The following is a 13402-nucleotide window of genomic DNA, read 5'->3' on the forward strand; positions in this document are numbered from 1 at the left end:
AGGCCTTAATGAGATAGACAAATGAGGTACAACAATAATACCATAGAGTCCATTATATATTAAAGAAGAAATCGCATTCCCGGTTTAATCCTTTGGGGCTCAATGTGTCCAGGCGATGGATCCAGTATGATTCCCGTTGTTTTAGCAATTGTATCTGGTTTCCACCCCTCCGTGGGGTTTTTATCTGTTCTAATACCTGGAATCTCAAAGATGAGATCTGGTGGTTCCGTTCCTTGAAATGGGCAGGGATTGGTAAAAGTAGTTGGTTGGTTCTTATGGTAGATTTGTGTTTCGAGATCCTATCTCTGATATGCTGGGTGGTTTCACCCACATAACATAGTCCGCATGGGCATTTGATAAGATACACCACATTAGTTGGAAACACAGTGACACACCCACATTCGGGCAAACGCTACACAATTAACGACTTTTTTACATGCGACTCCACTAATGTGGTGTATCTTATCAAATGCCCATGCGGACTATGTTATGTGGGTGAAACCACCCAGCATATCAGAGATAGGATCTCGAAACACAAATCCACCATAAGAACCAACCAACTACTTTTACCAATCCCTGCCCATTTCAAGGAACGGAACCACCAGATCTCATCTTTGAGATTCCAGGTATTAGAACAGATAAAAACCCCACTGAGGGGTGGAAACCAGATACAATTGCTAAAACAACGGGAATCATACTGGATCCATCGCCTGGACACATTGAGCCCCAAAGGATTAAACCGGGAATGCGATTTCTTCTTTAATATATAATGGACTCTATGGTATTATTGTTGTACCTCATTTGTCTATTTCATTAACAATGATCATTATATGTTTCTCCTCACAGATTCGATAAAATTGGAGTTTAGATCTAGACCATATGGGTGAGAAACCCCCCCCTCCCCCCTTCCTTTTCCTTTCCTTTTTCCCTCCCTCCCTCTACCCCATTTATCCCCCTTTCCCTACCCCTTTTTCCCCCCTCATCCATATAACCCTGTAATCATTATATATTAACATTATACATTATTATTACTATATACTATCACCTGTGACTATTATAATATGATGTTATCCATATTTCATCAATGTGATTTCTTTCTGTGTGATGCTTTTGGTCTTTAGAACTACACATATCAATTAGAACATATAACAATAGTGAACCAGCAGTGCCCTTTACATAGCCACACACTAAAATAGAGCTATTCATACATCGCAGGTTCCATCAAATGATTTCCACAGTAAGGGCAACATATATGCCCTCATTTATCTGACATAGACCATTGCGCATGCGCCAGCGGCGTGACGTCATCGCGGACGCACGCAGCCACCATCTAGATAGCACATTCTAGCCTCCTCTATAAATCCCAGCGCGCGCCTCACAGCGTTCACATCCGGTCGAGGTCACCACAGCTAATAACTTGAGGTAATCACTGGTCTCTTCCCTCTTCCTTTATAGATTATTTATTAGGCCTGTACATAACAATAGGCATCTATGGACATCATATTAGGGGGCTCATAGCCAGACTTCTTGATCTATATGATAACACTTTATTTATAACTCAGTGGTTTCCACTGACTTATATTTATCATGCTGATATATGGCGCCACTAATGCTACCCCATATATGCTGTCCGTCAATGCCTCACTGTGTCTTGCTGCAATTATGATACTCTTGGAATTGTCTTTCTTTTAACTTGCTTTGTTTTCGCTTTGACATATACTGGACCCTTAATTGATTTTTCTACTATTTTTTCATGACCCTCATTTTATTTATATGAACTTACAAATGATTCCAATTTATATAATTTCTTATAGATCCCTTGACAAAGGCCAGACATATGGCCGAAACGTTGGGACATGCTATACAAGTTTAATTTGCTCCTATCCGGATGTATCGATTATATGTATATATGAATATATGAAATGATGTAGAACATCAACCAATAATTAAATTGCATCAAATCAACTCTGGTGTGCCACGAATTTCTTCATTGTACTTGCACGGCCCGTCCTAACCGACAGCGTACAACTGGGCGGCAGTCCCTAGCTTGTGTATGTGCAGGGGCCTAAAGAACAATAAAAGGAGTGACAGGCAGGCACACAAACACTGAAGGAGTAACCCAGAGGCGGAAGATAACGGCACTAAGGGAAGAAACAAAGCAAGGTCGATACGAACCGGGTCAGAAGCCAAGAAGTCACGTCAGTACAAGGGGGAAATACCAAGTCGAGGTCAAAAACAGAAGTCCATAGTACATAGAACTCTAGTGAGGGTAAATAGACCAATCACAGGCAACTTGTGGCCTGCAGGTTACCTGTTTAAATACCCCTGGCAGATGAGCCACGTGACTCATGTCCTGCCCCTCACTATTCCCGAGCGCCGATTCATTGGTATCGGCCCTCAGTTCTCTTCCTGCTCGTTGCCCAGAGGATGGAGGACGCCGGCCACGTTGAGGAAGCGTGCGCGGCCAGGTCCTCCCCACCCCACTGTTACCATGGAGACCAGGCCGCGTCCTCGCTCCTCACCAGCGGGATGCCGGCGGCGCTGCATGAAGAATGCTTGTCGCCGGCTCCCCCTTACAAAAATGTACATCTGTACATGTACAATAAAGTGCTGTATCCCTAGGAACTCTCCTTATTCTCTCATGCGCCCTGCCTAAAAAAATGAAATGGAACTTCCTGCACACCCTGACACAGGGATAGATACCACCTTCAATAGGATAGCTAGTCGCCCATCATCAATTAATCTACTATTATCTATATCACAATGGCAAATAAGACATTAATATTAAACCATAGTGTTAACAGACTTGCCGTACCCCTGTGTTATCAGTTATGAAGTATGAAAATGTATTCCCCAAGGGTGATATTTTTCCCATGAGGTATAGAACAATGTATACCCCAAAAATTATATCAGTCCCAACGCTTTTCCCTGTGACTTAAAGGTCACAATTCATCAGGGGACTTAAAAAAAAAAAAATCACCGTATGTTTGGCTATAGGATGTTACACCTTCCCATCATCTATGTACATACAGTATCACCTAAAAGAGATGCAAAGTAATATTTAATATAGTGATAAGATATAAACACTAGTGTTGATGGAGCACCAAAGTGCTCGGGTGCTCTGGCCGAACACATTGGGATGCTCGGGTGCTCTACTGAGCACCCGAGTATAATGGAAGTCAATGGGAGAACCCGAGCATTAAACCAGGCACCTCCTGCTCTGAAAAGGGGAGGGTGCCTGGTTCATAGGAAAAGGTCAGAAAATGATGGAAACACCACCAAAATGGATCGGGAACAGCATAGGGAGGATGTCTGGATGCATCTTGGACTCCCAGGTCGCTGCTGGGAAAGATTTTGTCCGAGTAGTACGCCACTTTTACAGACTGACAATAATACGCACCAAACCGAAGATAAAATAGATTTTAGAGGAAAAATTGTTAGGAAACATTCTTTCCTGTATACGAAAATTACAAGGAAGAGGCACTCCGATACAACCTGTATATCACATAAAGGAGGGCCTCATTCACATTGTGGTACAATTGTTCAGGTAGTGGGATTCCTACACTCATAAAGCCTATGCACTAAGTGAAAGGGCTGCCAAAAATTACAATCAACCAGCACTCCAATACATCCATTCGGATGTCTGCCCTATCAACTTTCGATGCCGTTTTCAGCCCAAACCATGTAGACCATGGGTAACAGGGGAATCATGGTTCGATTCCGGAGAGGGAGAATGAGAAACAGCTATGGCTACCGCATCCAAGCAAGGCAGCATGCGCGCAAATTAGCTATTAGGTATAATTAGATGAGAACCAGCAGGTGAGCTGAACCCTGTAAAAGATTTTAGGTGCGGGCCTGCTGGTGAGCTGACCCTGTAAAAAAAATATATGCAAGGGCCTGCTAGCAAGCTGACCCTGTAAAAGATTTTAGGTGCGCACCTGCTGGTGATCTGACCCTCTAAAACATTATATGCAAGGGCGTGCAGGTGAGCTGACCCTCTAAAAAATGATATGCAAGGCCTGCTGGTGAGCTGATCCTGTAAAACATTATATGCGAGGGCCTGCTGGTGAGTTGACCCTCTAAAAAGATTATATGCGAGGGCCTGCTGGTGAGCTGACCCTGTAAAACATTATTTGCGATGGCATTATATGTGACGAATAAGCATGTGTTGATATGATGGAAGAGGAGAAGGAGGATGAGAAAAGGAAGATTCAACCATCTACCCTTGTTTGTGGTGGAAGAGGTGCATGGAAATACAGTGTATTCAGTACATTATAAACAACAGATTTAAAGTGCTTTTATGCTTATCAGCTTTCCTCTGGTGGAGTCGAGAAGTCACGGTCAATCCAGGCCTTGTTCATTTTTATAAGAGTCAACCTTTCATTTCAGTTGACAGGTGGATACGCTTATCTGTTATAATGCCATTAGCAGCACGAAATACCCGTTCAGACAAAACGCTGGCGGCAGGGCAGGCCAGCACCTCCAAGGCGTAGAGCTCCAGTTCGTGCCACGTGTCCTGTTAGGACACCCAGTAGTTGTAAAGCACTGAGGGATCATTGAGGATGCTGACACGGTCTGCTATGTACTCCACCATCTTCCAAAATGTTTCCCTCCTTGTGACACTAGGCCGCGCATCAGGGTAAGGGTGCTGGCAGGCTGTCATTAAACTGTCCCAGGCTTTGGAGCTCGTTGCCCTGCCTCTGTTGGAACTGCTGTGTGTTCCCCTTGTCTCCCCCTCCTTGGTTCCGCCAAGGAACTACGGACTCTGCCGCCAGCATTGTCAGATGGAAATTTTTGGAGCAATTTTTCAACAAGGATCTTATGGTAATTAGACCATTTTGATCATCCTGTCCATCAATGAGGAATGAGAGATGAGAAGTTCGCTTTGTAGCGGGAGTCGAGAAGGGTGAACAACCAGTAATCTGTGTTGTCTAAAGTGCGTATAACGCGCGGGTCGCAGGAAAGGCAGCCTAACATGAAGTCAGCCATGTGTGCCAGAGTACCAACAGGCAAGACTTCGCTGTTGTCATCAGGAAGATCACTCTCAATCTTCTCATCCTCTTCTGCCCACCCACGCTGAACAGATGGAATTAAACTTCCATGGGTACTACCCTCTTTAGCGGAGGCAACCGTCTCCTGCTCCTCCACCTCCTCCTTGTGAATAGCGGAAGCTGACTGTAAAGGCGATGACCATGTTGCAGCTGGTATTCCACTACTGTCCTCTGCTGCTCACAAAGCTTGGCCAACATGTGGAACGTCGAGTTCCAGTGCGTGCTCACGTTGCAAAACAGCCAGTGAGCTGGCAATTTCAAGTTGCCAGACCGTCTCAAGCTGTCGATGACTTGTGGAAATGTGCAGACGCAGCGCACCTTCACCAGTAGCTTAGGCAAATTGGGGTAGGTTTTGAGAAACTGCTGAACCACAAGGTTTAGGGTCCATTCACACGTCCGCAAAATGGATACGCATCCGTTCCGCAATTTTGCGGAACGGGTGCAGACCCATTCATTTTCAATAGGGCCGGAATGTGCTGTCCGCATCCACATTTGCGGATCCGCACTTCCGCATCCGTGCTTCCGTTTCCGCAAAAAAATAGAACATGTCCTATTCTTGTCCGCAATTGCGGACAAGAACAGGCATATTCTATTAGTGCCGGCAATGTGCGGTCCGCAAAATGCGGAACGCACATTGCCGCTTTCCGTGTTTTGCGGATCCGTGTATCCGCAAAACACATTGCGGACGTGTGAATGGAGCCTTAACACGTGGGCTAGGCATGGGATGTGTGTGAGCTTGCCGAGCTCCAAAGCCGCCACCTAGTTACGGCCATTATCAGACACAACCATGCCTGGTTGTAGGTTGAGTGGCGAGAGCGGCGGTGTGCTGTTTGTCCCCTAAGCATATCAGCTTCAGCTTGGCCTGTTGCCGCTTCCGGCTAACGACTGATGACTGACTGGTGCTGCACGCGGATAAGGGCTCGTTTACACGAACATGTGCTGCCCGTTGCCGTATTGCGGATCCGCAATACACGGGCACTGTTCCATGTGCATTCCGCATCACGGATGCAGACCCATTCACTTCAGTGGGTCTGCAAATCCGGAGATACGGAACGGAAGCACCACGGAAACACTACGGAGTGCTTTCTGGGGTTCCGTTCCGTGCCTCTGCACTGCAAAAAGATAGAACATGCTCTATCTTTTTCAGAACAGAGGGATTGCGGACCCATTTAAGTGAATGGGTCCACGATCCCCATGCGGCTGGGCCACGGTCGTTGCCCGTGCATTGCAGACTGCACATGTAACAGGCCTATCTTAATATGAGTATTAAAGGTTAAGTTTTAATGTTACCCCTTTGCAGTTTATGACTATTGCTTGAAAGCAAGCCATAAAATGTCCCATTTGCAGTTTGCCACAAGCCATGTAGGGGACACAGCAAATATGTGAAAGATGGTGGTGGCAGGTTTATGCTGTGGGGGTGCTTTTTTTCCAGCAGAGACAGTGGGGCTGGTCAGAGTTGATGGGAAGATGGTTGGAGCTAAATGCAAGGCAATCCTGGAGGAAAATCTGGTAGAGTCTGCAGCAGGACAACGACCCTAAAGATACAGCCAGAGCTACAATGGAATGGTTTAGATCAAAGCATACTCATGTGTTAGAATGGTCCAAAGTCCTGACCTAAATTCCTTTGAAAATCTGTGACAAGACTTAAAAATTGCTATTCATGAATGCTCTCAATCAAATCTGACTGAGCTTGAGCTATTTTGCAAAGAAGAATAGGCAAAAATGTCAGTCTTTAGTCTACTTTCACACTTGTGTTTTAGCTTTCCATTTGTGAGATCCGTTCAGGGATCTCACAAGCGGTCCAAAACGGATCAGTTTGCATTGTAATGTATTCTGAATGGAAAAGGATCCGCTCAAAATGCATCAGTTCCGTCTCCATTCCGCTTTGGAGATGGACATCAAAACGCTGCTTGCAGTGTTTTGGTGTCCGTCTGATGAAACTGAGCCAAACAGATCCGTTCTGGCACACAGTGTAAGTCAATGGGGACGGATCAGTTTTTACTGGCACAATAGAAAACGGATCCGTCCTGGCACACAATGTAAGTGAATGGGGACGGATCAGTTTTCACTGACACAATCTGGCACAATAGAAAACGGATCCGTCCTCCATTGACTTTCAGTAGTGTTCAAGACTGATCCGTCTTGGCTATGTTAAAGATAATACAAAGGGATCCGTTCTAAACGGATGCAGATGGCTGTATTATCTGAACGGATCCATCCATAATGGATCCGCGCAAAACGCAAGTGTGAAAGTAGCCTTAGATGTGCAAAGCTGGTAGAGACATACCCCAAAAGACTTGCAGCTGTAATTGCAGTGAAAGGTGGTCCTACAAAGTATTCTGAGGGCTGAATACAAGCCACAGTTTCCAGATTTGTATTTATGGTTCCAGAGTTGACCCCGAGGGCGGCCAACCCCTAGGACTGTATACTGTGTACTTTAGATTTGGGTTACGATTGTATAATTGTCATTATAGCCGAGGTTTTAGTGATGTTGGTCCTGTGACTTGATAGTTATTTTCACTACTGCACTCTATCAGAACCGCTGACTGTTCATTAGTCGGACTTTCTAAAATAACTAGATAGTTGTTTCAGGATTTTTTCACCCAGCCATTTTTTTTTCCCTAAAGAAGAATGGCCTAAAAATAATTCTACATATACCTGCTGGGTATGTGTATGATGAGAACCAGTACCCCTCTGATCTAAAATATCCTGAAAACGTAATTAAAAGTAAACTTATATTTAAACAGAATTGATCTGGAGAACTGGCCCTTTAAGCTGATACCAGTAATATGCCGGGCTCCCTCATCCAGCAGGTAAGAATTAATAGTGCATGCTGTGAGTGTTTAAAGCAGCAGCTTGGTTTTAATAATTCATGAGAGAGCTACAACAAACATCAGTGACTGGAAGCGGCCAGAGGATGCAAGGGGGACAGAGGGGCTCGTCATATTCCAGGAGGGAGGGCAGGTGAAATTCAGGGGGCTATCAGTTCTCTGCTAAGGTTACAAGCTATGGAATCGAGCCGACTGCTCTGCAAAGTCTGTAGTAATTTTTGCATTCCCTCTTCTAACAGCAGAGCTCTCGACAGGACCCCAGTACAAGTCACTGCAATAATTACTCACCGATCTGGTGCCATTATCACAAACACTTTACGCGTTTTACGACTATCCATTTACAACTGGTCAGCATAGTATAGTGTAGATAGGCTTGACTGCTTTAAGTGCCCGTGCCAAAATTTGAGCTGTGAAATGAGCAGCTCTTAATTCAGCTGTCTGCGGCCAGGCAGTGCTCTCTGTGCCATGAGTAATGTGAGTGTATTAGTGGATTCAATGAGTCATACACTATACATGCCACTGCTGCAGTCCGGGCCTTCATCTTTTTTTAATCGCACACTCTATTTTAAAAACTGCAATCAAAGTAATCTGTTTCATACTATAAAATGAATTGCCCATCTACAGTTTTTTTTTAAAGTGGAAGAGCAGGCGGACGCAGGGCAGGCTTACTTGTTTTCCATTGTGGGTCACCGATGACAGAATTGTCCGCAGTGTCTTGAAGCCCATTGCAATATCCAGGAGGTGAGCGGCAAAGAAAAAATTGTTATAATGTCCAAGAATTGACATCGTAGTGTACCAAGCGAGGTAAAGGAAGGACTAAAGGAGACAAGAGAGTCAGGTTTAGGTTACATTATGTTCATCCAGTGCACAACTCCCATCATACAGTAGAATGAATGAAGATACATACGTTGTCAGTAAATACCACTCCAAGCTTCCAGATGTGATACTTCATATCGATGGAACTCAACCTGAAGATAAAAACCAATACATTACTAATAGGTTTTGTATTGTTTGTAGATGTAAGTAGGAGGTTGGAAAATGGACAGCTTTTGCAGTTTGGGTACAACATGTAGAACATGTCCTATACTTGATTGGAAAATGCAGACCATGGATCTATTGAAGTCACTAGTTCTGCAAAAAATGCGATATCTGTATTTTGCAGACCGCAAAATACGTATGGCCGTGTGCATAAGCCTTATGTGTACAACAGTTTAGACCTCATACACATGGTTGTTTCACGGCTCCATGTTGCAGGGTATCAGTAGAAGTGTATGGAGCCATCACCTCTGCATGTCTCCAATCTCATGAGGCTTTTCATTCCCTCACAAACACATACAAGAGAAACTGTGGAATTTCCTTTCCACCCTGTGCTACTCAATATCTCCATTAGAGAGATATGTAGTGGCAGACAGAGTCCTCCTGACATGGTAGAACAGAGGTCTGCTATCTGTAAGGTCTTAGGGGAAGATTTATCAGAACTGGTGTAAAAGAAAACTGGCTTAGGCTACTTTCACACTAGGGTTTGGGTGTCCGCTTGTGAGCTCCTTTTTAGCGGCCCCAAACGCTTCCGTCCAGCCCTAATGCATTCTGAGTGGACGCGGATCTGCTCAGAATGCATCAGTCTGGCAGCGTTCAACCTCCGCTCCGCTCAGCAGGCGGACACCTGAACGCTGCTTGCAGCGTTCGGGTGTCCGCCTGGCCGTGCGGAGGCGTGCGGATCCGTCCAGACTTACAATGTAAGTCAATGGGGACGGATCCGTTTGAAGATGACACACTATGGCTCAATCTTCAAACGGATCCGTCCCCCGTTGACTTTCAATGTAAAAGTCTGGACGGATCCGTCTGAGGCTACTTTCACACTTAGAATTTTTTTTACAATATAATGCAGACGGATCCGTTCTGAACGCTAGTGTGAAAGTAGCCTTAGTTGTCCATTGCAACTAATCAGATTCCACCTTTCATTTTTCAAAGGAGCCCCGAAAAATGAAAGATGGGATCTGATTGGTTGATATAGGCAACTAAGCCAGATTTATTTTACCCTAGTTTTGATAAATCTCCCCCTAAGACCTTACAGATACCAGAGCATATGCATGCTACAGAAGACAGATAAAACAAAGTGATTAAAAAACAATTAAAAAAATATTATCTCGTAATACAGCGACTTTTAATATTGATAACTTATCCACAGAAAAGGTCATCTACATATCTGCTTATTGACCTCCTTGCTTTAGGCTGTGCTGCTAAAATAATGGTAGTTTAAATATTACATGTTACAAAACACTAGTGATTCAGATATTTAGTGCCTGGAGCATTTTTTTTTTTACAGGTTTTCATAATTAGGAGTTTTTCTTGATGTCTCGAATCATTATGATCACTGCAGGAGACAGGAAAAAAATAAAAGCCCCGCTCACTTCAACAGATGAAAAGTTCACTTTTAAATAATATGGAGATTTCTTTCCAGAATGTCACCTCAAGGTCAACATTATGCAAACCGTTTAAATGTGTCTGATCCCAAGGCTAATGACTATATGTAAATTAGCGGCATGTGTACATTGTAAGCTGGATGGACTCTGACAGCAGCCGGTAAGTTGAGGAGCTACCGTCACCAGCGCCACTGCCTTGAACTAATGACTAATAAAGATTTGTGTGTCAGATGAGCTACAAGCAATGACAAACAACACAATACAATTAACAGGAGCTGTGACGCGTTTATGGAGCTTGTGCTGGAAAATGGATTCTTCAGGTAAAGATTCTCTAGTACAGAGCTCACCATGATACAAGGGATCCCTCTTCTATTTTGGTCTTTTCCACTGGGCTGAAGTCCAAGGCATTTTTGTCAAGTCCCAGGAGTTCAGCAATTCTGTCAGCTCCATATAAGTCTCCATATTTATTGATAACCTAAATCAAAAAGACATCATATAAATCTACACTGAAAACGGTAGCAAAGAATTGTGTGTATGTGCAATAGGTGGCTTTGGCTTGAAGCTGAATGTGTAACTTTCCCCATAAAGGTCATCCTACCGACCACATTTGAGAGTGGGACAAGAATCTAGTGGTCTGTGGAGGGCACGTGTAACACAGCCCTCCGCACTGATGCAATGGATAATCTGTGAATCTGAGGGCTCCCTGTAAGGAAAGACTAGGGTGGTGGGATCTTTAGCTGATGATTTCCTACAGAGTTTGAGACACGGTTGCCAAATGTCCAGAATTTCCTGAACAGTCTGTAAAATACTTTTTTTTCCTGTGTGCATGAAAAAATAGACATAACCATGATTATTATATATATTTTTTTTAGGGTAGTGGTACTTGAGCAAGTTATTCTGGAGATAATTATTATTATTTTACAGTTTCCAGCATATGTTGGTAATGAGTTCTTATATGGCGCTAGACCTGTTATTTATAATCTTTATCATTCATTATGATTTTCCAATTTGTCCATAAAAAAATCATAGCTGTCCATGATTTTTTGATGAACTGTGTAAGAAAAAAGAACTGTGGTTGACAACCCTGGTTTGAGGGGAATGACCCCCCCCCCTCCCCCCCTGCTTTTAAATGCTATGGCACAAAACCTTGTTATTGCATTTGAGATATAAAAAACATATTTTCTTGTTTTTCCTTATTAAACATGTTGCTCCACTTGTCTTCTGCAGCCTGTGTATATTCTCATACACTGTTCAGTCTGAAATCTATCAGACAGGATCTCTGATGGTTTATTTGGTTGGTTGTAGATTTGCGTTCAGAAGAGTAGAGAGAGGGGCAACAGCCATTAGAGAGCTCGTCTGACAGATTTGATTAAGAACAGAACTAAACAACTTTCAATTAGTGTTGAGCGAACTTCTGTTTTCAAGTTTGGCGTACAAGGTTCGGATATCTAAGAATTCTGTTATGGATTTTTGCTGCCACGGATCATAACTTATGGTCCGTGGTAGCGGAATCCATAACTGAATTCTTAGATAACCCGATCTGTGTACACCGAACTTGAAAACAGAAGGTCGCTCATCTCTACTTGCAATATATGAGAAGACATGCATGTTTCAAAAGACAAAGCAAAGTGTTTAAAATGAACCAATTAAAAAAAATATTGTTATCCCGTAATACAGCGACTGCAAAAATAAAAATGGCCCTTTGCACATACTCTTTAAAGGGGTTGCCCGGGTTCAGAGCTGAACCCTGACATATCCCCATTTTCACCCAGGCAGTCCCTCTGACTAAATTGCGCAGGTCAAAGGTATTTTCTGGAGTTCCGGTGCCGAACCGGGCTCTCCTTAGAGCTGCCAGGCGGAGGCTTCCGCCCAGCAGTGAACCTGGTGACGTTACCGACACTGATGGGCAGGCTTTAGCATTGCCCTAGCCTGTAAAACGGCTAGGGCAGCGCTAAAGCTCGCCCATCAGAGCCGGTGACGTCACCAAACACACTGCTGGGTGGAAGCCTCTGCCCGGCACTGTGTTATTGTAAATAAAAGAGCCCGTGCCCTACACGAACCATCAGGGGGGCTGCCTGGGTGACATTATCGGTATGTCCGGGTTCAGCTCTGAACCCGGAGAACTCCTTTAACTTCCAAATATAAGTAGACATATTTTTATTATTTTTTGTCAAAACTTTTAATAGTTTTGCTCTTTAGGGCTTGTTCAGTGTATGACATAATATGGTGTGTATGGAAGTAAATTACAAGTTATTTTACAAAGGAAAACCGAGCAAGAGTAGAAAGCAGGGAATCTGGAGAAGAACAATTAAAACATAATATATTTCATTTACCAGTGCACAAGTGAAGCCCTAAGTGAGATGAAAGCTTATTAAGGATGTTGGCGGGCATTATCAGCTTAAAGACGGTACACAGAAAAACTCCAGGGATTTACAGAAGAGCAGTTACAGCAAAGACGACACTATGCAAAGCAAACATGCAGCTAAATGACAAAGGAAGAGAGTGGACGTGAAAAGCTTCATGCCAGCTCTCAGCAGAAAGCTCTAATTATAGATATTAATTTCAGTGACACAGGAGAATTTATATTTATAACTGGTAAATGATTTCTAGTAAAGTCCCTTTAAAAACATCAACAGGAATGTTCTAAGGCAGGGTCATAGTAAAAAGTCACAGCTTCCATTCATAATGGAGCTGCAGCAGATCCCAACATATCCTGATGGATCCCACTGACTTCTAGTCGGAGGTTTCTGGGATTTCTGATGAAAGAGTGCCCCTCCAGGCTGCACTATTCCTGCCATATGAATAGCCTAATAAATCTGGTTTTGCTGTGAAAAGTCACAGCATTTGTAACATCTGGCTGCTGCTGATAAACCCATGCAAAGAAAAACAACACAAAAATGCAAACTTTTTTTGGAATAAAATATTTAACACAGACTGGCTTATGCTGTCCTATTTAAGGGAGGCATATTATAGTTACAGGTTTTGCAGGGTTATTATACCAAATGGCATAAATATAACATGTGCTGTTCAGCTAAAGCGGAATACTGCAGTCTCAGTTGTGTCTGCTGTATCCACAAGTCCAGAGCTCCCCCACCGC

At 43.6% G+C, this 13402-nt stretch overlaps 1 protein-coding gene across 5 annotated transcripts in view; it reads right to left on the reverse strand.

The window, feature by feature from the left end:
• The window catches only part of RYR3 (ryanodine receptor 3), a 684284-nt gene that overhangs the window by 19035 nt on the left and 651847 nt on the right, over positions 1 to 13402 (reverse strand). For all 5 annotated transcript variants that reach the window (XM_044272379.1, XM_044272378.1, XM_044272377.1 and 2 more), the window contains 3 exons: positions 10653 to 10780; positions 8790 to 8850; positions 8552 to 8698 (listed from right to left, as the gene is read on the reverse strand). In XM_044272379.1, coding sequence (XP_044128314.1) covers positions 8552 to 8698; positions 8790 to 8850; positions 10653 to 10780 — 336 coding nt within the window. The remainder of the gene's footprint in view (positions 1 to 8551; positions 8699 to 8789; positions 8851 to 10652; positions 10781 to 13402) is intronic.

This window comes from Bufo gargarizans, chromosome 11 (assembly GCF_014858855.1).
Source record: "Bufo gargarizans isolate SCDJY-AF-19 chromosome 11, ASM1485885v1, whole genome shotgun sequence".
NCBI classification, from domain to species: domain Eukaryota; kingdom Metazoa; phylum Chordata; class Amphibia; order Anura; family Bufonidae; genus Bufo; species Bufo gargarizans.